Source organism: Castanea sativa, chromosome 10, assembly GCF_040712315.1.
Source record: "Castanea sativa cultivar Marrone di Chiusa Pesio chromosome 10, ASM4071231v1".
NCBI lineage: Eukaryota > Viridiplantae > Streptophyta > Magnoliopsida > Fagales > Fagaceae > Castanea > Castanea sativa.
In genome coordinates, this window is record NC_134022.1 from 18749729 (window position 1) to 18775672 (window position 25944).

General features: G+C 34.5%; 3 protein-coding genes across 5 annotated transcripts; all 3 read right to left on the reverse strand.

Moving 5' to 3' along the window:
• Positions 1–346: 346 nt before the first annotated feature.
• LOC142612867 (VAN3-binding protein) lies at positions 347–5357 on the reverse strand. 2 transcript variants are annotated; one of them, XM_075785040.1, is made up of 7 exons: positions 4858–5354; positions 4408–4533; positions 2208–2640; positions 1242–1472; positions 1130–1179; positions 990–1047; positions 347–862 (listed from the first exon to the last, which is right to left on the reverse strand). In XM_075785040.1, the coding sequence occupies exons 1-7, from the start codon at positions 5260–5262 to the stop codon at positions 648–650; spliced, it is 1518 nt and encodes a 505-aa protein (XP_075641155.1). In that variant the 5' UTR covers positions 5263–5354; the 3' UTR covers positions 347–647. The 2 variants fall into 2 exon arrangements, with proteins under 2 accessions (XP_075641155.1, XP_075641157.1); XM_075785042.1 differs by having other exon boundaries at positions 652–862; positions 990–1075; positions 4858–5357.
• Positions 5358–10215: 4858 nt separating this feature from the next.
• On the reverse strand, positions 10216–13216 carry LOC142612887 (uncharacterized). 2 transcript variants are annotated; one of them, XM_075785064.1, is made up of 3 exons: positions 12857–13216; positions 10759–11505; positions 10216–10641 (listed from the first exon to the last, which is right to left on the reverse strand). In XM_075785064.1, exons 1-3 carry the CDS (start codon positions 13109–13111, stop codon positions 10420–10422), a joined length of 1224 nt encoding a protein of 407 aa, XP_075641179.1. In that variant the 5' UTR covers positions 13112–13216; the 3' UTR covers positions 10216–10419. The 2 variants fall into 2 exon arrangements, with proteins under 2 accessions (XP_075641179.1, XP_075641178.1); XM_075785063.1 differs by having other exon boundaries at positions 10216–11505.
• A 704-nt stretch (positions 13217–13920) lies between these two features.
• LOC142611686 (serine/threonine-protein kinase Nek2) lies at positions 13921–24079 on the reverse strand. The gene is made up of 15 exons (XM_075783787.1): positions 23857–24079; positions 19625–19765; positions 19474–19540; positions 18989–19054; positions 18804–18850; positions 18648–18693; positions 18116–18196; positions 17980–18022; positions 17805–17854; positions 17635–17716; positions 17505–17554; positions 16114–16187; positions 15775–15826; positions 14944–15408; positions 13921–14741 (listed from the first exon to the last, which is right to left on the reverse strand). Exons 2-15 carry the CDS (start codon positions 19708–19710, stop codon positions 14106–14108), a joined length of 1845 nt encoding a protein of 614 aa, XP_075639902.1. The 5' UTR covers positions 19711–19765; positions 23857–24079; the 3' UTR covers positions 13921–14105.
• Between the last annotated feature and the right edge of the window lie 1865 nt (positions 24080–25944).

A 25944-nucleotide genomic window follows, 5' to 3' on the forward strand; every position in this document is an offset into this window, starting at 1 on the left:
CTTGTGCCCCAATCAGCCTTCATCCCTGACACATTTCATCTCCAATATTTTTCATACAATAAAAGCTGAATCACATGATTTTTATTTTATTGCTTTTGCTTTAGCTTTTACTTTTGCTCTTGCTAGGACCATTTTCAAATATGCTTCTAGGATACTATTTCATTCTCATCTATAAACAACCTACCAAACTTTGAATATCTCTTAATTTAACTCAAGCACCAACTCTAAATATTTTTGCTTTCTAGTTTTAATTGTTCACTATCTTGCATGTGATTCAAAGTTGCTTCCATTTCCTTTTATCTTAAAAGGGCATATCCAATGGGGTTAGGAGACAAAGCAAATTCCAACTGGATTAACATGCACCTGTTTGATTGAAAACAATATGAACAATAATATACACCCATAAAATAACTAATTAGTATGTCCACATATGTCATAATTTAAAAGCAGGCCAACTGATTGATTGTTTAACCTTACCTCAACCCAAAGCAAACTTTATACCCTTCCTATTCTTTTCTCCTTTCCTTCTAAAGCATTGAAAGCTGAATCCTATTATCTTTTGCTTATGCTTGGGACCATTACCTATGTCCCTACTTTAATCAAATTAATTGTCCTAATACTTATTGTCCAGCCAGTTGGCATGAACTTCATGCAACTTTTCTGTTCTTTCTTTCTGCCACAATGGAGAGAAGCCTTGAAACTCCTTGAGTCCAGATATCATATTCTCTCTGGTTCTTGCACTCGAACTCCACTATACCCCGCAGTTCAGTCTTCAATCCAAAGTAACGACGCTGCTCTCCCCCATCAAACAAGTGTCTTCCCGGCCATGCTGGCATGTCCTTGTACACTTCCATCACCACATCTATAATTCCAAAATCACTAGTTATAAAACTAGCTATTCTTGACTCCTTACTTATCAAATGGAGAATCTGTTTGTATTGAAAAAAGAAAAAGATGGAAAAGACGATAAAGAAAGCAGTGATTTTTACTCTTTTTCTTTTTGGTGATGGTCCCTGCGACGTGTTTGCTCTTCATCTTTAGCATTACCTGCAGAAAGTGAGAGCAGAGTATAGTACTACTCACTGAGTGTTATCATTAGTTGTTTTGACTTTTGATTAAGAGAGCTAACCTGGCCTGTTCGATGAATATAAACAGATACAACCTTCCAATGAAGATCACCTGCAGAATTAAGTCAACATTAGCTTATGTCTAGGATTTAAAATTCAGTTTTTGAAGATTACCTTTGCGCGTGCGTTTAAGGAGCTCAGTTCCCTTAGCAAGAAAGTCTTGGCTACAGATGCCTAGATAATTCTCTCCAGGAGCAAGTTCTCCACTAGAGCTACTACTAGGATGACCACTATTAACTTTACCACAAATTCCAATTCCCATTCCTTTCTCCAGAGGTGTAACTGCTGCAATATTCCACACTTCCTTTAGAGCTCTTGCCTTCAAGGTAGCTGCCCCACGTAGAGCTGCATACAAAATAGAGTGTAAGAACAGGAGTGGCATTTTCTCCCATAATGCCATATCTATAGATTCAATTCAATGACAAAAACAAACAAAAAAAAAAAACTAGATGCTTTAGGTACGTGTCGAAGATGCTGATACTCAAGATAACAGCTCATGCATTATGAAAGTATTCTGTGATAACTAAGTTACAACCTAAAAGATATCACTCATCCTGTTTTAGAGTTGCTTAGTGTGTCCTATTTTAAATGAAATAGAAATGCATTAAATTTCCATCACTTAATAATTTGAACTCTCACTATGATGTAAAAGCAAGCTGCGTAAACAAGCCAATTTCATTGTCACTATGCTCCAAAATCAACTTCTTAAAAAACTATTACCTCCCATGAGTGCAAGGTGGTGAGTAAGGTCACACGTTTGTGGACAGATGAGTTAATTGCCAATAAAAAAAATCCTTTAAGAGAAACATTTAGGGTGCTAAATTATATTACATAAATATCATAAATTGAGATAGTATTTTTTTGTCTAGTCATGTATATCACAGCTGGTCACTTGTATAAATTTAGTACAAAGTGTAACAAGTGAATACCACACATTGTATTTGGCAACATAATAAATTTTTTTTTTTTTTTTTGATGCGACAACATAATAATTAACCACACATATATATAATTAAATTATAGCAAAACTTGTAGCACTTTAAGCATAGCTAATTTAGCTTATCACTAATCAAACCTTACCTGTAGCTGCTGCTGCATTAAGAGTAAGGATATCATCATAAGAACGCACATTGACAGCAGAGCTGACAACCGAAGCAAGGTGATCACGCTCAGCTCCCATGGCTTCTGCAGCCTCCACACATTGTGCAGCTACTAATGTTGCGGCTGATGCCACGGCCATGTCAGTCTTGGCCAACTGCTCATTCTTTGCTGAAGCTGAAGAGGCTGCTGTGGCTGCTGCAATGGCTGCTATGGCTGAAGCCACCGCAGAAACTGAAATGGCTGCATGGAGCTGAGCATTGTGGGCTCTGGTTTCCTCTTTCTTTTTCTCTTTCCTTTCCTTCAACCACCTCCCAACTGTCTTGGCTCCACCACCAGGGTTGCCATTGGCATTGCCAGCACTGGCACGGCCACCATTGAATAGGGGCTGTATGGTATTGTTGGCACGGAAAAACTACATGCACAAAATAAGTAAAACAAAAACAAAGCCTTAATTCCAAAACTTTATTAGGAGCGACCATAATAATCAACATACTAATCAAGGTTTGGCTAACCCCAAGTGTAATATATGTTCTTATCAGTTGAATATAATTCAAGAATCATTGGCAAAAAATAAAAGTGTGGTGTTACTTGTGAAAGGTATCAGTAAAAATTAAAATTGTCACATGCTTTTTACATAATTCATCATATTAACAATTCAATCATTAATTTTTTTTTTTTTTTACAACAGCAATTCAATCATTGCATAACCATCAGTCTACTGGGTATCTTCAATAATCCCATATCCTCAATGGTTGAACATAAAATATTATTTCATTGAATAAAGTACTATAGACTCTTTTTTTTTTTTTTTTTAAGAAACAAAGTACTATAGACTATAGAGTACTAAACTACTACTAGTTACAATTATGATCTTTCTTTTTTTTTCTTTGGGTAAAGTATGATCTTTTAATTTTGATTGCTTCAAGGGCAAATCCGTGAAGGAGATAGAATAGAAGACAAAAAAAGAAAAATTGCTATCGTCACAACAATACTTCCCCTACGCAACCAAGTCAAGATGGCTGATTGGCTGGCTTCCTCTAACAGTTTTCACTCTCAAGTGAAAGGGATTGATTTACATGAGCAGGGACTGCTTTGAGATTAACGAGGGCTTTCATATTTCATGTCTGTTTCAGAATTGCCCTAAATCATTGAGCATGTGACTATGAAAGCCAAAAGATTATGGACATACTGCAGTAAAATACAGCTAGCTAGCACCATCAGAAGCAAAAGATATTAATTGTTTATCATATGTGAGTAGATGGGAGAGAAGCGGATAACTATGCAGAATCAGTGCCGGTTACTCTATGACTATAACCAAAACAGGCAAAAATTGCAGACAAATGTGACAACATGACTGATCCTAGCTTAGTAATTACCTACTACAACTTGCACACATCTGGGTCAGTTCTTGCTTAGCTAAGCTACAATTCAATTCACCTAAATAAGTGAAACAAACTTTTCCTCAACTTATTTCGTATCTTACTGAGATGTTAATTATTTTTAGGACTATGATATTTACTAGGAAAGTACTAACAATTGATGAATGGTTAATAATATATTTAAAGAAAATTTTTATTAGAAAAAAAAAAAAATTTTGACACTTTTTTCACTTTTTATAAAAATAATGTCAAAACTTTCATAAAATAGATAGTTAACCATGGCTTTAAAACCACTCCTTAACATGACCATTTTTACTCAATAGCAATAGATTGTCTCAGAAATTGTGAGAGAATTTGTGAAAATATGTCTCACTATAATTATTACACAAATTCTAGTCCGTATCTAATTAGAATTTGACCAATTAGTACTGAGCCCACACAGCCCAACCTCAATAGCAACCCCTCTCTCTCTCTTTACAAGGAACCTTGGTTCCTAGGACACCTTTATAGGAAGATTGTAACCAAAAGCTTTTATTGAAAGAAGACAATGGCAGAACCTTTATTTAATTATTTGTCCCAAACTAATATTCTTAATTAAAGGGAAAAAAAAAAAGAGGAAAAGGCAAAAACAAAACCAAAATGGCAACAATTATGTGTGGCAGAGAGAGAGACAGTAAAAAGCTGAGATATTGGTCTCCTTGTTGGATACAGAGAAAACCACACTAATATGAAATACTGTATTATTTTGAAAAGAATATAATATAGCAGAGTCTTGTAGAAGATAAGAGAAAGTGAAAAACCTTAACAACGTCGTCGAATTCCTCAGATGGAGAAACTGGAGGACTATCTGTTCCTGTTAAAGAACCAACGCCATTCAAAGGTTCGCTACTGTGAGATAGCCTTCCTGATGTTAATGGCGACACTTCCTGTTAAAACAAAAGAAAAAAAAACCCCATTTAGAAATTAGAACCCAAATGAAAAAGGAAGCCTCCTAGATTGAGTGCTCCTCTACATTTTATTATGTTCTGTTTGGTTCCCGGGAAAGAATGGAAAAGAAAAGGCTTTAAAAAAAAAAAAAAAAGAGTTCTTTTTCGCAAAAATACATGCATTTTCTTTTTGTTCCTTTCATTAGTGCAAAAGGCAATGTATGCGGGAGAGAAATAAATGGGATTTTCTTCTTTTTTAAGCATTTGTACTTTGTGTTCACATTAACATTAATATTTATCATGCTATAAACCATTAAAAAGTACCTCTCTCACAGACTGTGACATAATGCGTTCAAGAACTAGCTGAGAAGTGGCACATGAAGCAAAAGAGAACTGGTTCGCTGAGAGACTGTTATTAGTTTGAGGAAGCTCCTCGCGCTCTCCAGCTATGTCTTCTGGTATAGAGTTGGTGGTGCAAGAAGAAGCTCCGCTAGTAGACTTGGAAGCCATGCATGAAGAAGAAGAAGTAGTAGAAGAAGAAAGAGCAGGAGGAGGAGCTACTGCTTTGGAAACTTCAAGAGCAGAAGCGCTCCAAGACCTTGACAGAAACTCCATTGGGGCTCGTGGGCTCTCCGGCAATTGGGTCCCTCCACGAGGTGTAGGCCCAGAAGCCCGGCGAGAATGTTTTGGTAGAAGTGTCTCTTCCATGAGAGTGAGTGGTGGTGGCATAGAGCTGTGGTGGGGTTTTGGTTATGTTATATAGGGGAGGGGTTGGGTTTGAAAGTTCGTGTTTTTGGATGTTTCTTATGGGATGTAGTCAATAATGGCTAAAGTTGGTCAGGATGTGGTCAAATGGTTTGAGGTGGTGTAGCTTTCAACTGCCACGGGGGATGGTGATTGGGGCCCATTGACAATTCTTCTCCTACTTCAAAGATCAGTGGTAAAATAAATAGAGAAATGTTAACAACTGTGCTTGTTAATATATAGATATAGATATATATATATATATATATATATATATATATATATATATATATATATATATAATTTTTTTTTTTTTTTTTTTGAGTCTCACTTTAAAAAAAAAAAATTTTCAAAAAAGAGATTAAAGAAATTGCCAAAAGCTCTTCAAAAATCTAAATAATTACCAAAAAAATGTGTTGTTAACGAGCCCCTTACTATATCCATTAACACAACCCAAATAAATAAAATTTCATGGCAAAAGTATAAAGAAAAGAATAAAGAAAGCTTTGTTGATACCACCATACATCAAGTATAAGTGCTTGTAGGTAGGGATGGCCATACCCATTGGGTAATGGATATCCAACCCTACCCGATCCAAATATTTCGGGTAATACCCGGTTCTTTATGAGTAGAGCTTAACCGGGTAGGGTATGGATATTACCCGAATTTTTCGGGTAGGGTATGGATAATATCCAAACCCGACCTGTATAAAAAAAATTAAAAAATAAAATAAAACTAAACTTCTCTCACTCACCGTCACTCACACCCTCTCTGCTCACACTCTCTCTGCCTCTCCTTATTCCTCACCACACTCTAACTCTCTCAGAGCTCTTAAGTCTACACCTCTCCTCACCATCACTCTCTCTATGTTCTCTCTCTCTCTTCCTTGGTTAAGCTTTCGAACCCCACAACTACCATGGACAACCAGAAGAACAACAAGAACAACCAAAGGCCAAATCCATGAAAGTATCGGAGCCTCCAAAACTGAACCCGTTTGATGAGAATCAACAAGCATTCAAGGATCCATTGCATGTTCGAGTTGAGCCTATTACAAAAGCAAGATCCAAGAAGATCAAAGAAGCACTTAATGGGCTAATTCAAGAGATTTTGGCTGATTCTAACGCAGGACATTCCAAGCTTGGCCCAAAGGAAGATGAAAGCGTAATAAATTTAATTCAAGCTATTTAGGGCTGATTTGGCTTAATTTAGAGTGATTTATGGTGTGGATTAATGTATGATTGACTTTCCAGTTCTATATCAGTTAATGGAGATTTTTTCCTATTCTGGAGCTGTTATTTCAGACCAAATCTACCTGAATTTAGGGCTTTTATTATTTAGAACGTTTTTTCAGGTATTTTCCTTATTTTTAAGTGCATTTAATGCTTTTAGGTCAAATTTGATTCCTGATATGGTAAGGTATCAATTAGGAGTTATTTTAGAATATATTTTCTTGTTTGTCAAGTTTTATGGAGCCCTTAAATAGGCCCTAAAGTCTGTAAACGTTTTTCATAATATATTATTGAAAAAAAATCAGAAAAATGTGAGGCTTTGCTCTTCTTTTGGTTCTTCAAAAACTGTGAACTTATCAGGGATTCTTTCTTATGGCGTTCAAACTTTATACCTTTGGTTCGTGATTCTTTATAATCATTGGGTCAAGGTCTACTTATACCTTTGGTTCGTGTTTCGATTATAAATGTTGGGTCAGGATTTCTATCATAAATCTGAATTTTAACTTTCCTAGGTAAATATTCCAATATTTTTGTTGGGTCTCAAAGCGTGTCGATTGAGGTTTGCATCACCGTTCGAGAACATTTGGTCACAAAGGAAATTCGATCTCGGAAAGAAGTGAAAAGGCAAAGAGCGCCGCATTGGTCTCAATCGCTCTCTTGGCATCTAGAAGAGGAAGCAGACTTTGCTCAAAGAGTATGAGCAAAGCACGAAGCCCTTCTCTGCTCTCAGCGCCACCATCAGGTTAGGGTTCTTATTTTGATGATCAAAATTGAGACTTGTTTGTAAGGTTTTCAAATTTTTGGTTTGGTTTGGTTGTTGTAGTTGAAATTGGGGAAAAAGAGCAAGTTTAATTTAGAGGAAGAAGAAGAAGAAGAAGAAGATGAAGATGAAGAAGATGGTTTTGGTTTAATTTAGAGACAGTGAGATTTTTTATTTTTATATAATAAAATTTCAATCCCTATCTCAAAAAAAGAAAAAAAAAACAAAAAAAAAGAAGCAGATTCGGATTTTTTTTTTATTTGGATTAAAAAAAAATTAAATGGGTTTCGGGTAGGGTATGGATATCCATAGATAATAAATTCGGGTTAGATTCAGGTATGGATACTAATGGGTATTGATATTCGGGTATCCATGGGTAAACTTTTCAGGTAGGGTATGGGTATATCCGATCCATACCCTACCCATGGCCATCCCTACTTGTGGGGTGTGGGGGCAAGGGCCGGGTTCAAGTCTCCAAGAGGAAACTTCACACACATATACACTTAAATTAGGCTAGAATAGAAATTCTATCTTGTATAAATAAAAAATAAATAAAAGAAAGCTTTGTTGATCATGTGATCGATCTTTGTTAAAAGAAGAATGCCCACATGGGTTTTATTACATTTCTCGTCATGTGATCAAATCTTATTGTAGATTATTGAAAAGTCATTGTGGTTCACATTGATGTTTTATTTGAGATGAAGCAACCTACACCCCCACACATTTGAGACACTTATGGGCTAGTAGATCCATGGGGAAAGAGACCAAACTGGATGAACCATATCTAAAGTTTTATTGGATGAACAATTTATGACATGAAAGAATAAACCGGTTAAGATTGTGTTTCTAAAGATAATAGCTAGGTCTTAATGATCACAAACTTATGTGTTAATTGTTCTATATTGCATCATGAATGAAAATTGGCACTTAGAGAAGATATTTTTGAAGTTGCATGCTTGACTTGTGCCTTTCAGATTTTGAGCTTCTTGTTGGCCGTGTGGACCAATTTGTTCCCACCTTTTCAAATGGGGTTCGCCCTTCTAATTCTGAATTCTGATAGTACTACATAACATGTCAGAGAGAGGCAAGTAATCTAATATATATACAACAATGCAGCGACCCTAGGTGGTGACCAAAGTGATTGTGTTTCTTACATGTCTTAAGGTCTTGGCAACGTCCAAGGCCGACAAGCTTAGAGGTACAGACAAAAGTTTAGCTTAAGCATTTTTTTATCTTCCACCAGAGTCTTGGACACAAAGCTGAGCACCAGAGCCCAGAGGTAGACTTGTGCTAAAATGCGCGTGCCATTGAACTAGATACGTCATTTTCCTATGCTTCTTCATCCCCAATAGCATACTTTATTTTTCGTTTCTTTAATTTTTTGGTCAGCTTTGTTTTTTAAAGGTCATGATTACTGACTATATAGAATAGAGACCCTTTATTCCTTTTGCCTCGTTTTCTCAATGATCATTACCACTTTTCGTTTTCCATTGCATTTCAAATGTGTATGAGACCCCTTTTGTAGGACAATTCAAATAGCCTAGCGTTCAGCTTTTTCTATCTAAGAATAGGAAAAGGGGCCATTGTGTTAGATTCGTTGCTTTGTTTACTTGAGTATTTCATCGAGACAGGCAATAATTAGATGCTAGATACCAATTATAGTATGAAGGTTGAGTTAATTTTATTTGTACGGAATGGAAAATGTACCTTGATTAGAAAAAATCAATTCGGATTTAAAAAGCTAGCTTGAGTTTTCTTTCTCTGAATTGAAGCCCGATCCTTGATTGCAGGCTAAACATGTACTTCGCACACTCAATTGCCCATTGGGCACCAGCATCTTGTTGTAAAGCTACAGGAACAATCTCCATCTTTTCGATTAAGACAAAGACAACTTCTTTAAAAGAAGTGAGAAAAAATTTTAGTAGTACTATCAAACGGTAGATTTTAATTCAGGTGGAATATTGGAAAAATAAAATAAGTTAGATAGTGCTTCTTTTAACAAGGAGATTCAGTAAATAGTACCGTCCAATACGATAGATTTTAACATAAACTTCAAAGAGCATGAACTTACGGGGATCTAATTCTAAACCATGCTGAACAAAAAAATACCACATTAAAACCAGACCTAGCTTATAAGCACTCAACCTTGTCCCTAGACACCCAAATTGAAAAGGACTAAACACCCAGAGATTAGCCCATTACCTTAAAGTCACCACAAAGATTATTCCCGATTTACTCATAATGTATGGGACAGAAATACTACACACCCTAAAATTAGTCATGGTGTCCTAGACAGGAAAATGAAGAAAGAGTATAAAATGCAATTCACATAGTCCAACGGGAAAATCAACTAAATGTACATGATTGCATAATTTATTTTCTTCAGCAGTAACAACTAATTGCGGTTCAACCACGTATTAAAAAAAAAAAAAAAAAAAAAAAAAACCCAGAAATCCTCTTTGCCAAGTACCATGCTTCAGTAACCCTCCCACAGGTTATACCCTGCAACTTGAACCCAAAATGGTTCTCTTTCCTACTTCCACTTCTTTCAAATATGAAATAACATCAAGTGTTGGGCATCGTTAAAAGCTCACCTGACCTTCAAGTGTCCAACAGTTGAGATCAGTTTAGTTTGATTGTGGGCAGTCTTTACCTTCATTTTTAAATATTTTATAGCAGTCTTTTGAAAGCAGCATTGAACAATTCCAAACTTGCAAGTAATACTCTAGGTGTGGGGTGCCAATTCAATCAAGTACAAGAATAATATCTACAGGAAACTAATTGTTCAGATTAGAGGCTTACTAAACAGCACTCACCATTTCTTAGCTACAAAAATAAGGGGGCACACACCATATGTGAAAGAAGAAGAAGTTCCTGCAACAAGGAAGCATTCCCTTGAGGGGTTCCCCACCCTTTTTTTTTTTTAATATTTAAACCTTAGGCAACATATATAAAATGGTTTTCTCCACATAAAATGGGGCAACTAGACAGCTACAAACAACACAAATGTGTAAAGAAGTGAGAAAGATTGAATAGAATCAGAAATACACGTTAGGCTGGAAAGAAAACCAAAAATCAGCAATGCAATTGCAGGATAGATATTGAAAGAGGGCTCAATAGAAATAGCATTCTGCAGAATATCATGTGAACTACTTATCTGTTAGATTGCAAACCACTGCCACCATAGTATTGCTTGGTGGTTTCACGTGAGAATTCAGCAAATGTCATCCCATCCTTTAATCGTGATGATAGAGGGGGAATTATTTTTCCAATTTCTTGAGTTAGTTTATTATCAGAATGATTTGTTTCCTCATGACATGACATAAATTGTTTCATAGGATAATCTGAGATTGAGAAAGTTTTATTCCATGCAGGCTGCAAGAAAACAACAAAGGTTTCTCTGCTCAAACTTCCCAACTTAGAAGGTCTAAAGACAGAGTGAAGGGTTGAGCGAAGCTTCCCTTTCGATATGATATCAGCCGATTCACCCACCTGAATGATAAAACTTTCAGGAGAAGCCTTCACCACACAGACATTATTCTTGTAGGGATTGAAAATTTGCAAATATGTGTGGCCACTAGGGGATGGACATTCTTCATTGCAGGACAATGAAAATGGATCATTTGGTTCTGTTGCTTGTGAGGAAAGAAATAAGGGAGATGTCAGAACAGTGAAGATACCGTAGTCGTAATGCCATTGCTGCCACAGATTGGAATGAATTCCACTGGATCCAACTTCACTACCGTTTGAATCCAAGTTAACTGCACCTTTTGATTGCCCTTGTCGATTCCTTGTGGAATTCTTATCATCCCTTCTACCATTTGCCTGTCTTTTTGTGGTTGCCTTGCTCTCCCCAGCCTCTCTTAAAACAAGATTGTCCAGAGCAGAGTGATAGTGTATAAGACGCCCTTTAGCTGCACAGGACTCCATTAAGCTTTGCTCAAGCTCTTGCCCACCAATGGCCTTGTCGCATATACGCGCAATGCGAAGCCCTAGATCCATCATGCAAAATCCAAGCTTTCTAAAAGTATTTCCAAGATTTTTAAATTCACTATCCTGAATTTCTCCCATTGTACCAACATCCAGATGTTCTTGTTCTGAACTCAATAAGGTATCTACACTATGACTTGGTTTACTTTGAACAGATTCCAGACCTTGCTCATATCTGAGTTGCATAGCAAAAGAGGAGACACTTCTATCCGGATCTTTCAAAGGAACATCACTCCCCAAGTTATGCTCCTGAAAAAAGGTGTTCAGAACAAATAGAAGTTAAGAACAATGAAATACTTGTTGATAATAATTACTTTAGAACAAAACATCCATCTGTGTGTTGAGAGAAATATCTAACTAAACAAATTGCACACAGAAATGACAATGTAAAGCAATAGGAAGAAGTTATATGATGGTGTATGAGGCATCTCATGGAGGGCCCTAAACTCAATCTATTGCTAGAGAGAACCACAAAAATTTACACGCTAAAAAAGCATAAAATTGTTATGAAATGGGCCGATGATGTATATCAAGCACACAATTACAATCTTGATAAAAAAAAAAATCCCTTCTACATGAGCAAGTTTCCTTCTTTTTCAAGGGCACATTAGTTATTTTATTACTAAATTTGACATAAATGAAAAAACCATGATTTATTTTAAAATATAAAAATAATGACATTGGCTAGATTTGAAATGAATCAGATGTTGGACTAAAGCCTTCTAATTTGCTAAATTCTTTCTAATCACATCAAATAAATGTGTGCCGAATCCCAATTTCCCTTTAAAAAAAAATTTAGAATAAGTAAGTATTTTAATACTAAAGCTAAAAAGATTAAATAATTATCATCAACCCAGGGGAAAAGACAATGATGACTCAAAATCTTTCAGGGGGTGTTTGGTTCGTTGTGTTGTGCCCTTGATGTGATACACATCACGATAATGTGACATTAGTATTTTTGGTTTATTTTATTTTCTCTAACATTACCATAATCTAAATTACAAAATATATCACATCATCTTAATCTCATCACCTTCCTAAACAACGTAATGTTGTATTCTTGTATTGAGTTTACATTAATTTAAGAATACAATACTATTAATATTACGGTATAATGTAACATCACAGCGGAAGGATAAAGAGTGCAGCCAATTTCTGTTTTGCAAGCTTGGCATATTTACCAATCCTACATGTAAATTTAGTCCATTGACATGATCTTTTGATAGTGGAAAAGGAAGACTAGGAAAGACGATATTATTATTGTTATTATTATTAGTCAAAGTTGAATGGACAGAGATTCTTAGTCAATGAATAATCCCATTTTAGATGGTTCTAACAATACTTGTCCACCCACCATGTAAATTCAATCATAAAATGCAGAGTTTATATAATAAAATGAAGAGCAATACTAATCTCTAAGCGTAAATCATTGCAATTTGTTTCCTTTACCAATACAATTCTAATCACTCTTCCTTTCTTTCACCATTAAATACCAGAAATGATCGAAATCCAATGTTCACTACAAGAATTGAAATAGACAAAATGGACACTAATATATATATATATATATTGAAGAAGAAGAAGAAGGGAAGACGTTGACCTTGAGGATGCGAAGACGGTGATCGGGAGAGAGAAGAGCGAGGTTGCGAGCCAGAGGGAGGAGATGGCGGCGGAGGGAGGTGGTGGGATTGGGGACGCCAGTGATTGAGAGCAGGCCTGGGCCAGTGGGCCCTAGGGCTTTCATTATCTCTCCGATTTGCCTGCTTTGGCTTAGTTGTTCTGAAACAAGCATTAGATCCGAATAATGGAGCTCATACAACTCTTCTTCTTCTATCAACTCTGTTTCTTCATCCATTGAAAGAAACTCAGAATGAGAGACACACTGCAAATATTATTGTGGATTTTAAATAGGAAAGCAGAATGTCAATTTTTTTTTTATCAGAGTCAGAGTTCCATGTCAATCTTTTCTTTTTTCGAAAAATCACGCTTTTTTTTTTTTTTTTTTATAAATATGGAAGTTCAGTGTAAATTTTTTTTTTAAGTAAAAATCACTACTTATAAATTTATTTACTTCAATTTGTGGGCGAAATATCTTTTAATGATATGGAAAATTTGCTTTTCCTATTGATGAAATTATACTAGTGGAAGATATATTTTAAGGTACACTGACATGCAGTGAACATAAGAATCCCTCAACTGCCACCATTCTTACAATTCACCGTCTTGTGATACATTGTATCACATGCAATCACATTACACAAGACGAATTAGGTACAATCCTAGTCAAGACTCAAGAACCAGCTTGGATTGAGAGAGCAAAAACCAAAACCGCATTCTAAATTATAAGGGACAACCCCCCCCAAGCACTATTCTAAAAAATGAAATCAGAAGAATTTTTTTTGACAAGGAAATCAGAAGAATTTTGCCAAAGCCTATGGATCTTGAGAATGATATTGCCATGGTTGAGAGACACTCACTATCACATAGGAAGGATGATCTTTGAGTAATTTAATTCTTGATTATGGGTTTCAAATAAGCCTCCATCCTCAATCACATTGTCCCTTTCTTGGGGAATAAGAAAAAAATTCAATTCACATTATCAGTGTGCATTTGGCAAAGTGCAAATAAAGCCAGCTTTCGGCTTATTTCGGCAGGCCTCGTGCGCACAAAATCTTTTCTCCCTTCTTTTCTAGGGTACTTTCATCAAATAAGCAATCATACAAAACACATAGCAGACTCTATATATTGCCTTCAAGATGAAGACTTACAGATACTTTTTCAATTTTCAAATGTCAAAGGTAGAAATAATATATACGTCTGCAAGAATCACATGGCAACAGTATTTTCAGTTAAGCTGCTGTCTCCTTGAAGCTCTTAGTCAACCATATTGCAGTTTCCCTCGGAGAAACCTTCTCCGGCCCAAATGGCTTCAACAACACGCCAAGCTCCTCAAACCTTTCTTCTTGTAGGAGTCGTGCACTGAACTCAAGCAGCCCTTCCAATGCCTCAGCACGTTGCTGGCATGAGGAGGTGTCAAAACGGCGCTGTTGTGACTCAGAAGAAGAACGACTTGAAACACCAGTTCGTGGATTATGCTCAGAGCATTCACTGCCATTCCCTGCAGCTCCATGGCTGGCATCAGTGAAACTAGGCTTGACAAAGTTTTTTTCCACTACTTGGACAGTGCACTTGTCCTTAGTAATTGAACAATTAGCACTATCTTGTGAGGTAGAAGAGCACTGTGCAGATGTTGATGAAGTTTGGCGGATTGGAAAGAGGGGGTCTTCAGAAGAAGCTAACGGGAATTCAGCCATCTTGTCAATCCGTGGGGCATTGACAGAAACATCTGGAGAGTCCATGCTGTGAAGGAAACCAACATTGGCTTTGTAAGGAGTTTCTGAAGCCACAACTCTTGTTGGCAATGGAAGAGATGCTCTTCGTGTTGGATGAATAGATCTTCTCACTGGAGTTTGTGACATCGGAAGCTGCAAACATAAGCATTTGGTTAAAATAATCAACCACTGACACATAACACAAAGACATGAGTACAAGACTCAATATTTTTCTCAAGATGGAAATTTTAAGAAATTGTATCAAGCACTAGAAGTCATTGAATAAGAAAGCATCAGCCACCCCTAGTAAGAAAAAGAAAGAATTCTAGAGCTATATTCATGCATCTATACTTACTGAGTCGCGTTTTGAACCCATGTGGGATTTCCTTGATGGCAGTGTCTGTTTCCTTGGCGTAGCAAAAACTGTTCTCAGTGTCAAACTTGGGGTTTGTGAAACACTAGAAAACTTTGTGGTTATTGACTTGTCAATATCATATTCTTTGTACAGGCCACAACCAACAGATAATTCTATGAACTTTTGATTCAAGCCTGCGAATTCATCTGCTCTTTGAGAAGAACATAGGGAGTCTTGTTCAGTTCCAGATATACTAGGATTCAAGGTCCTGTCATTGCTGAATGACCTCCTCTTCTCTTTGACAGAATGAATAGAAATTGTTTCTGGCTCCACAAATCTTGTTCTCTTTATAATGTTGGAATCAGACCATTGAACTGGGAATGTATTCCGTCTAGGGCTATTCAGTTTTAAATGAATTTTAAGGATGTATGGTTGAAGATGTGGGTGAGTGAGCAACTCTGCAGCCTGGCAAAACCAAAATTATATTTTGGTGAATAAGTATGAAGAAAGAATGCTGGAGTATATACATTTGAATAAAACATATTTTCGATCAAAAAGCTGTGGCAGTCAAACGACAACAAAGCTGTGGCAGTCATATGGAAGTGGCTCAGGCAACTGTATTGACAGTCCAGAGACACGTGCAATATTACTTCCATGACCATCAATTACTTTCAATGCCAAATCCAAATGCCTGATCAGATGAAAGAAAATACACTCCAGGTGCATCTCTTGTTTCAAATAATGATATTCTTGGACTGTCTCTTTGTTTCCATACCTACATGAATGTGTTGATAAATGAAAAAAGTCTTAAAACGAAAAAATAGAGCATACACTTGGTCTGAGTTCTGGATTTTTCCGCAGCATGCTTTTGATGAGCCCTCGACTGACCAATGAAATCAAGAAATGGGTCAGGGAAACCACAGAGGTGATCAAGGCCCATTAGTGTATGGAAAAGAGTGCAAATAATTTTTTTTTTTTTTAAACAGCTGTTTATATAAAACCTAAATATTTATTGTATACTTATTTTTTTTAAAGTAAAAGAGTGAAACAACATCGTTATTTTCTAATGAGATTGAAAATGTCAAGAAATTACATGACAGAAAACAATGTAGATGGATTTTTTATTCAGAACTTAAGCTTGTAATGCAGATGGAGAGGAAGAGGACTCACAATCCACCAGAATACATGGCTGGAAGGGGGGAAACAATAGATTTGTTTATTTTGTTAATCAGAGCTTGCATATCCTGTCCGGTAAAAGAAGACAGAAACACATGATGGTTATAGAAAGGGCAAGAAACCATTATAATTATACACAAAAATGGCCAGGGAAATAGAATCATTCATTATACTCTATAAAATAGAATCTACAACAACTCCAGTTGATTCTAATCACATCTAACAGAAAATTATCTTTCCACGGTTTAAAGTCATTATTAGGATCTCAAAGAGATGTATCTTATTGACAATTTGAAATCTTGGTAAACACCCTAATGCAGGAGACGCAAGAAAATTATTATTTAGTATTATTTTTGTTTGCAAGTCAATTGTATTTTTATGTTTTAGGTTCTAGTAATTTATTAGGCTATTAGTATTTTAATTTTGGAAGCAAGGTTATTTTTGTAATAAGACAATTTGGGTATCCTAGCCAATTAGAACTAAGGTTTAGCAATCCTTTATAAGTAACTTATTGTACTCCTTGAGGAGATAGTTGATATTTTGATGAATGAAAAAATAGTTGTTTGGTCTCTTTTGGTTTGGTGCTGACTCCAAGCCAGGCCCAAGTGTTGACTCCTAGGTCATATCCCTTTATTTTATTGTTGTTTCAGTTTTGTTCTAGTTTGCGTCACACCCAATTTTATGAAAAATTTTATTTTCATAAAGGATACATTTTAAGGTAGGCATTTCTTTTATTGCAATGCAAAACTAGAATTATTCATTACTTATTGAGTAATAAATCTAATTGCCAATTACATTGCAACACAATCAGAAAGGCATTCCAACCTCACTGTTTTACATGATTCCTTTCTTTCTTCTTTATTCTTCAATCTCCCCCTCCCCCACCAGTTTTTCCTTTCTGTTTCCTAGCCAATTTTTCTAACAATGGGTGTGAACAACTTTACAGCATTATGAGTATTTGCTCCAAGCTCAAAATCAATGCTTTCCAAACAGAATTAGCACAAATCAAATCATAACAAACTCTTGTATAAGGTCCCATAAGGTCCAAAACTTGATTTACTGTCATTATCAAAGGGCTCCTGAAGCCTACTTAATTTGAGAGGGGAAAAGAAGGGGGGGGGGGGGGTTGGGGTGGTTCAAAGTGATCATTACATTAAATGCCTTGTTACTTAACAATGTCACTATGTATGGAAAAGAGACAACTTGATTTACTGTCATCATCAAAGGGTTCCTGAAGCCGATTTAATTTGAGGAAAAACTAAAAAAGGAGGGAGCGGGTTGATCATTACATTAAATGTCTTGTTACTTAAAAATGTCACTATGTATGGAAAAGAGATATTATAACAATAATCCATACTTTAAGTCACTGCAAGTCAGAAACTTACATAAGCTTTAAATGCAGGCCTGTGAGCAGTCATTTCATATATACAGCATCCTGGAATATGCATCATATTATATATGCACATGAAAAGAAAATTCCAGCTAAAGTTCAACAATGATTAAAATTTAATTCACCTAAAGACCATATGTCTGATTTGGAACCATATGGTATATCAGCAAGAAGCTCAGGGCACATGTAGCTTGGGGTTCCCACAACCTGCACATGGAGAAGAAAATTCCCGGTAACTATACAAAGCAGAGGGTGGACAAAAGATGCATCCATATCTTCAATGATAATGACTTACCGAGGAAGCAAGATCGTCAGAAGTTAACATCTTAGCAAGGCCAAAATCACCTGTGACCAATATGTATTTTAAATTGGTAACACTAATTAAAATGTAGAGCTATAAAACAGGGCATATTTGAACAGATACAAAAACAAACTTACAAAGTTCAACAATAAAGGGATAAACAACTTACCTAGACGTATGTCTTGATCTTTTGTTAGAAATATATTTGAGCACTGAAGCAATTTGGAACACCATCAGTGCAAATCAGCTTTTGGCTTTTCACATATAAAATCTAGCTAGATTTTCTCAGTCAGTTTGCCACTAACCTTGACATCACGGTGAAGAATATGGTTAGCATTCAAGTAATCAAGTGCCATGAGGAGTTGAACAAGCCACTTGCAAAGTTTCTGCACTTACCAAAATTTCAAGAATGAAACATAATAGAGTACCACAGTATTCACCCAAGTTTCTAACATAGAAAGCCTCTTTTTTTTTTTTTTTTTCTTTTCTTTTCTTTTTATGCATAACTTACACACCCCATGGGTCTTAAACTCACAACCTTACCCTCCATCTCATTATTGAAGGAAGAGGAAGCACCATTTGAGCTAGAGCTCATTGGCTGGTCAATCATATTTCAAAAATAATAAAAAAACCAGACTCAAGTCATGTATCAACCTTCATTTAAACCTCAATACAGTTATGAGCCTGGTAATCAATTATGCCTTTAATACAGATGCCTCGATGCATTTCGTTCTGGCATCTTTTGCCCAAGCTCTACACATTTGTACTAGGTCTACTATCAAATATATATATATTAACAAAAAGAGAAAGTAGAAGCCCAGCAGCTATATTGACAACCTCTTCAGGAAAATGAACACCATTGGCCCTTTTGATAGCCTCTGCCCTGTATAACAAATGGCAATTATGCTCTGAAAAATGCCAATAACAAATCACGTCCAAGCAGGTAGTGTAACATTCTATCAAATAACCGATTGAGCAAGAATTATAACTTACATGTCTCCTCCTTCACAATATCCTATGACAATGCATACAAAGCAACCCTGGAAGTGAAAAGACTAAAATATCAAATGTAGAACTGGTAATAAATGATATGTTCCCTAAATGCTTGGGGGGTCATAATAAAAAATTTACAAGGCTTCATTAGAAGTAAAACAATTAAAGCACAAATTGATGCTAACCCTTTCCACCCAGGAATCTTTGTACTCTACAATAAATGGATTCCGTACTTTAGAAATAAACTCCATCTGCAGAATTAAGAAAGAAGAAAGCATATTACAAGCTAAAATCATAGATAGAGGTACAATAAAGTCATCATTCTTTTAAATACCAACCATTAGGGAACATTATGTGTTTTAGTAGTTAGTATATCTTATGAAGAACCATATCAGGATCCAAACATCAAGCAAATATAAGACTTGATATTTTTCCCAAAAGCACCAAATAAGACTTGATGGATGGTTCCCATTTATGTTTATACAATCAATTGACAACAAAATATCTTTCAGTATTGAACAATGACTCCTAAATTTCACCTTTCAAAAATTTCCTAGCTTAAGAGAAACAAATTCCGGCAGTCCATTAAACCTTATATGGAGAGAGATAATGACCTTGATAATAGCTGTTTTCATTTTCAGAAAATGAAGAATAAAATGAAAACACTGACCTCCTGGTGCGCAGATCTGCGAGACCTATCAGTCTGGCGAGCAAGACGGATCTTTTTCAACACATACCTGAATTAAAAACAAACATTTTCACCTCGAACATAGTTCAACTCTCAAATCAAATTTTAAAACATAAACAGTAAGTGTCCTCACTTCTTTTTTTCATGTCTATGCCTCACAAGAAGAGCAGAACCAAAAGAACCTTTCCCAATCTGCTCTAAAATTTCATATTGCTCCATTATATGTGTTCCCACTCTCCCCACTTGGGGTCTCCTTCTTAATGTGCTTTCAGTCCTAGCAAGTATTCATAGAAACATATAAATATGAAGGATCATACACAGATATTATAACAAGAAGGAATAGTGAGATAATGGCTATATTCTCCAATGATAGATAAAATTAAAAATTAAAAAAAAAAAAAAAAACAATTAACATTATGTTTACTAGCTAAACATATATCTATTATAGCCTTTCAAAAAAAAAAAAAAAACATATATCTACTACAGAAATACAAATAAAACCAAGCCGAGAGTACAGTAAATTTACAAAAAGTATCACCTGAACCCCACACCACTTACTGACCTGCTTAAGAATGTACTTTACATGTCACATGACATTACCACATGCCACAAGAAGGCATATACATGTCCCATGATTTGAAGACCACGGCATAACTATACAGTAGATGTCCCAAGGGTTTAACTAGCAGGTTGATGAGGACAAGGAAGAGCTCAAGGAAAAAGAAGATTAAATATACAAAGATTCAAGAATTGTGGTTTAGTTTTGATGTCGGACCTTCTTTGCACCTTTGATAGGTCATTTTAGTTATTAGTATTGAGTCTTTTAGGTTGAGAAGCTGTTGGATCAGTTTTAATTAAGTTTTATTAGAATAAGGGCAATTTGGTAATTTCCAAAAATCTGGAAAAGGGCTGTCCTTGGCCACACCAAAGGCCCATGAGTCTTATTTTATGTTTACGTATTAATAAGTCTTTTATTTAATTATTATTAGTATTTCTATTTATTCTAGGAATAGGTTATTTAGAGTTCAAGTCTTACTAGGAAAAGGATAACTATAGCCTCTATATAAAGACTCTTTTGTAGTCATGTTATTGTAGAATATTTTGATTAATAAAATTCAGCAGCTTATTTTAAGCTTTGTTTGTGTGATGCAAACTTCTCCGAGGTGTGATACCAAGGAACCCTAAGTGTGATGCTTAAGAAGACCTAGGTGTGATTGTCTAGTGTTTTATTTATGTTATTTTCTATTTATCCCATGTTTCAACCCCAAATAGTCGTCAACATTCATTCTCTTCTAACCTAACGCTCTGTTTGTTTCGCTAGAAAACCTTCTGTAAAGATAATTTTCCACATTTTCCAATGTTTAGTAACACAACAAAAAAAAAAAAAACTGATCAATAGAAAATTATCTTTAGTTAACGAAAAACCCAATAAAAATAAGACTTATTTTCTATAGGTTGTTTTCCCAAAAAAAAAAAATTTGGAAAACAATCTCTTTCTCATGCATTGCATCTCCTACAAATATTATCTTCGTCTGTAACCATGGGAAACATAATTTTTTGGTGCCTTCTCTCTCTCATGGTCTCACTTTTCCTCTCTTCCCCTTGCTTTTTCTCTTCTCACACCCTCACTATTACTAACTCTAGTCTCTTCTCTTCCCATAGATCTCTCTCTCTCTCTAACTGTCTCTCTTCTCTCTTTTCTCCATGTTTCTCTTCCCCTCTGTACAATTCTCTGATTAGATTTTTTTTTCCTTCACTGATTGGTCAATAGCTCCGACTTGTAAAGGAGAAAAAATTTGCAGCGATAATTATTTCATTCCTCTCTACCAAAATCCCAATTCTTTACTTTTAATTTCAAGCTTGATTTTATTTTTTCTCTAAGAATTTTTTGGTTTGATAGATTCCAGGTAGAAGTTATTTCTTTTTCGTACATGAAGTTCAAAAAAAAAATAATAAAAAAAAAAAGAAGAAGAAAGAATGAATGAAGTAATAGGTGAAAATTTTAAACATAGTACCTATATTGCTCTAAATTGCTTTTACATGGGATAATCTTTACCATGAGCTAATAATATTGTTATATAATGAATGATAATTGTTTAGGAGAATTGCATTTGTTGACAGATACTTTTTTTTTGGAAGATACTTTATGCAAATACTATGCAGTGATGATATAATATGCAAATACATTATGTAAATACATAATTTAGAGTAATATTGAAGACTCATGTTTGACCATAGTAGACAATTAGTATACCAACAAAAAGAGTAGATAATTAAAAGTTATTGTTATTTATACTTATTGAAAATGTATTCCCCTGTCAAATTTATATATATATATATATATATATAGACAAATGGTCGATATTTGTGTGTATGTACATTACTGTCCATATATATGAGCAAGATGAGGGGTAGAGATCATGAAAATTTGGCAACTAATTAATTTTGATTGTATCTATTGTCAAAATTTTAATATGAAAACCAAATTCATTCTTGGTTTTTTTATTTATAATGATTATATTAGTTTGTTTACATAATATATATGTTTTAAAATATACAAGAAATATTTTTAAAAAAATTACATACCAAATACCAGAAAAAATTTTCAAGCTCATTCTTAACGTTGTTACCAAACATTGGAAAATGAGACAGTTTTCTAGAAAATGCTCTTTGAAAAATGAACCATTTTCCAGAAAACGTTAATGCTGAAACAAATAGAGCGTAAACTCTTAAACATCACTCCTTATTCAAGAATTCATCAAGAAACCTAGCATAGTGCTTAACTTTCTTAACGGTCATGCATCACAAGTCTAAGCTTCACCTAGTTTCCCATCAATTTAAGTATGACTATGGGTATACAAAGAATTTGGTCTTCAGAACATAGGCTACTCTTACAGACTTCTCCATGCCAGACTGCGATGGATGCCATTGAACTACAACTGTTGTGAAGGGATAAAATTATCATAATCATAGTATATTTTCAAGTTCGTCATAAAATATGTGTGCCATGGACTTCCATGGGATACATTTTTTCCTATTTCCTCCAACCAATTAACCTCTTTTGTTAATAAGCAATAATTGCTTAACTTAAACCCACTAATTATTCCACAAGCAAACAAAACCCAAATACCGAGATTGAAATGAAACTTTATCCTCACTCTCCATCCCTTCTTCCATGGGAGGAGGAGAAGCCATTTGGTCCGAAGACCATTTGCATTACTCTCTGTAGTGTTTACATATATCTGAGGGAGTTACCAATTTTTATTGGGTGTATGCATAGCAAGAGAAACACTTGGTTATTAGGTGTAAAACTCAGACAAATAAATCCTTGAATCCCAAAGGCATATATGGACCAGAAGAAAGGAAAGGCATAAAGAATTACATCTTTATGATAAGAAATGATGGTAAAATTCAAGTGCATCACACTGTCCAAATTCCAGAACTATAAACACATCACAACTCCTCTTAAATAGACAAGAACTACATCCATACAGAAGAAACTCCTTATAGTAAGCCAAGCATTATCACACCGTGGCTAATGAAGAATGCGTAGGACCTACTTCATATTAAATCTTAACAAAACTATATATGAATAGAATAATAATTCTTTGACAACTAATGGAAATCTATCAATTATATTGACATTACTGAAAAGTTTAAAATAAATTAATTGGGTCTATTAAAGCAGTAAAGTCAGTTTTCTTTGAAAACACTTAAAGTAAGAAAAGGACTTATTTTTATTAAGAAAATGACATTTATTTGAACCTAAAGCAAAAGGCCCAATTTTTATTCAAAATAGTTGACAATGGTGTAAGTGCGTCCATTTACACTTCCAATGCCCATACAATTCTAATCTAAACATAATAAGCTAATGAAAGTTCCACGAACACCATCAAATTTGAGCAAAATGTACAAAATAATTGAAACAAAAACAACTCAAGCTACCTAGAAATTATTTTCGAGTTACCAATATGAACTGCTGCAGCACCAACAAGTTCAAGTAGATTCCAACTAATGTAGTAGCCACTACATGTAATGCATAAATCTTAGCACCCCCACCAGTAAATACAAGAAATTTGTCAAAGAAAATCTCAAAGATGAAAGATTTAGCACCCATCAAGAAAACTGAAAGAAAGCATTCACTTGTTGAAGCAGAAATTAGTTAAGAAACTGAAAGCAGTAGAACCCAGAAACAGTTACAATATTTTCTAGCTGAGAACGGTAAAACCATAAGATAAAAGACAAGAAAGTGAGAAAACTCACATAGGAGAAGCTGAGACTAACAAGAAATTTTCTGGGTATAATGAAAAATAAACAAATGTTATAGGAAGTGGCAAAATGTTAAAGAAAAAAAAGTGGAAGTACCTGAAAGTTGAAGATAATTGCGGTGAAGAAGATGACCCAGTTGTTGGGCTTGAGAGAAAATGAGAAGGAGCTCCAGTTTAAAGCATTTGAATTTGCAGAGCTATTTGAAAGACAAAAACAACAGGAACTAAAAAAAATGGTCTTTCACCTACTTCTTGTTTTTTTCCTATTTTATTTGTTAGAGAGATGAGAGCGGCAAAAGAATTGGAAAGGAAGCAAAAGTGGATACTGCAGCTACGGCCAAAATGACCAAATAGCAAGAACTCCAGTTACATTAAAAAAAATTTCAAAATTTTTTTTTATGGTATTTTACATGAACTCGAATATCATGAAAATTTTGGGTGGTTTGTAAAGTTGTTTTAGGAATATTATTTGTATTAAAAAAAAAAATGTTTGAGATGAAAAAGTGTATAAAGATAGTTATAATATTATTTAAAAATTATTATTTAAAATGCTATACCAAAAGCACCTTTATTTTTACGCGATTGAATTTAAAAAAAAAGTGGTACATGATAGTAGATTCAATTATATTTTCTTATTACTGTATTCTCTTGATGTGACGGTCATTTCATAAGTATAAGTGCTTATAGGGTGTAAAAGGTAAGAGCCAGATTTAAATCTCCAGATAGAGCTTCACACATACAAAATTCTATCTTGTATAAAAAAAATATATATATATTTTTTCTTAAACAGTACTACTTGACCATTTTGACCCTACTATTAGTACTGTTATTTGTGAATTCAATTCAAAAAAAATGTGTAAAGCGAGAGAAAGAGAGTGTGGTGTCAAAGAGCATTTAAGATTTTGTTTGATTTTGGTGTTTTCGAGATTCCGGAAAGCGACAGGAAAGTGAAGGGAGTGCACGGGTGAAGGAAAACAAACAGGTTCCGATTCTGTACAACTCTTTTTAATTAAAAACTTTCTTTTGTTTTCCATTTTTTATTAAGAGGAAAAAAATTCTTATTAAGGGGAAAAAAAATTTCTTTACATTTTTTTAAAGTTTATATGCTAAAGTTTTAATCACAATCTTTATATACGTGTGATGTAGCAAACATATTTGCATATTATTATTTTAAGAGAAAATATTTTCTTAAACTTAATTTACAAATACCATTTAAAAGGTGAAAATATAATGTCCACATTTAAAATTGAAATAAATATGAATTTCTTTGTAAAAAGCTGAATGTGAAACTCTTACTTTAATTTGGAAGCTTAGGTGTGTAACTCTATCTAAGATGACTTGTTAGTTGTTATGTAAAATATTTTACGAAAAATAGATTTTTATTTTATATTTTTTGGCGATGCGTTATAACTTTTAAAAAACTAGTTAAAAAATATTTACAATGATTTCTTAAATATATTAATGTTTTCGGCAATGTTTCTTGCTCTTATTAAAGAGTGGGAAATAATTACCACTCAATTGAATTTGGTTTTCATTAACTTACGTTTTCTATAATTCTATCATACCAAACATAACAAAATGTAAGAAATGTTTTTTATTGAAACAAATAAAGTCTTAAAAAATATATCATATTGTGATGTTTTTGGATGAGCTTGTTTTCCTAAGTTGATTTAGTTTATTTTATTTATTGTCTAAAATATTCTAGAAAAAATAAAAACCTATACATTTTAGTTTATAATAAAAATAAATTGAACCAAACTGACTATATGCAATCCATTCTTGACGTCCCAGCACCAACCCAAAGCCTACCTCTCATCAAACTTCATGGGAGTTTTAATATTTATCATCAAATCACTCACCTTCGATGACTCAATTGGACTTCCCTTTCCTTTATGTTGGGAAAATTTAGACCAATTATCTGATTATACAACAATTAATCATTTTAAACAAATTAACCAATTATGTAATTCAATTATTGCCAGTCAATTACCACATATTCAAGAACTCACCAAATTAAAGCAATAAAGGAGTAAATAATTATAGGACAAATTGGTGATAAAGTAGAAAACCCAAGGACAACAATCCATGAGGAAAAATCTCCAGGGAAAATCCAATATCTAGAATTGAAGTCTTTATGCTAAAATTAACTCTAATTTCTAGTTGCAACTTCTAGCAATGACTTACG

Bases quoted from the DNA above. Each gene is read 5' to 3' on its own strand.
- LOC142612887 (XM_075785063.1), bottom strand. From the start codon at position 13,111: ATGGATGAAGAAACAGAGTTGATAGAAGAAGAAGAGTTGTATGAGCTC. The intron at 11,506-12,856 runs GTCAACGTCTTC...ACCTTTTTTCAG, and splicing joins ACCGTCTTCGCATCCTCAAG to GAGCATAACTTGGGGAGTGA.
- LOC142612867 (XM_075785040.1), bottom strand. From the start codon at position 5,262: ATGCCACCACCACTCACTCTCATGGAAGAGACACTTCTACCAAAACAT. The intron at 4,534-4,857 runs GTACTTTTTAAT...TTGTTTTAACAG, and splicing joins TGTCACAGTCTGTGAGAGAG to GAAGTGTCGCCATTAACATC. The intron at 2,641-4,407 runs GTTTTTCACTTT...TTGTGCATGTAG, and splicing joins AATTCGACGACGTTGTTAAG to TTTTTCCGTGCCAACAATAC.
- LOC142611686 (XM_075783787.1), bottom strand. From the start codon at position 19,710: ATGGAGCAATATGAAATTTTAGAGCAGATTGGGAAAGGTTCTTTTGGT. The intron at 18,694-18,803 runs GTAAGTTATAAT...TTTGTTATACAG, and splicing joins TATTGTGAAGGAGGAGACAT to GGCAGAGGCTATCAAAAGGG. The intron at 18,023-18,115 runs GTTAGTGGCAAA...AAATTGCTTCAG, and splicing joins TTCTTCACCGTGATGTCAAG to TGCTCAAATATATTTCTAAC.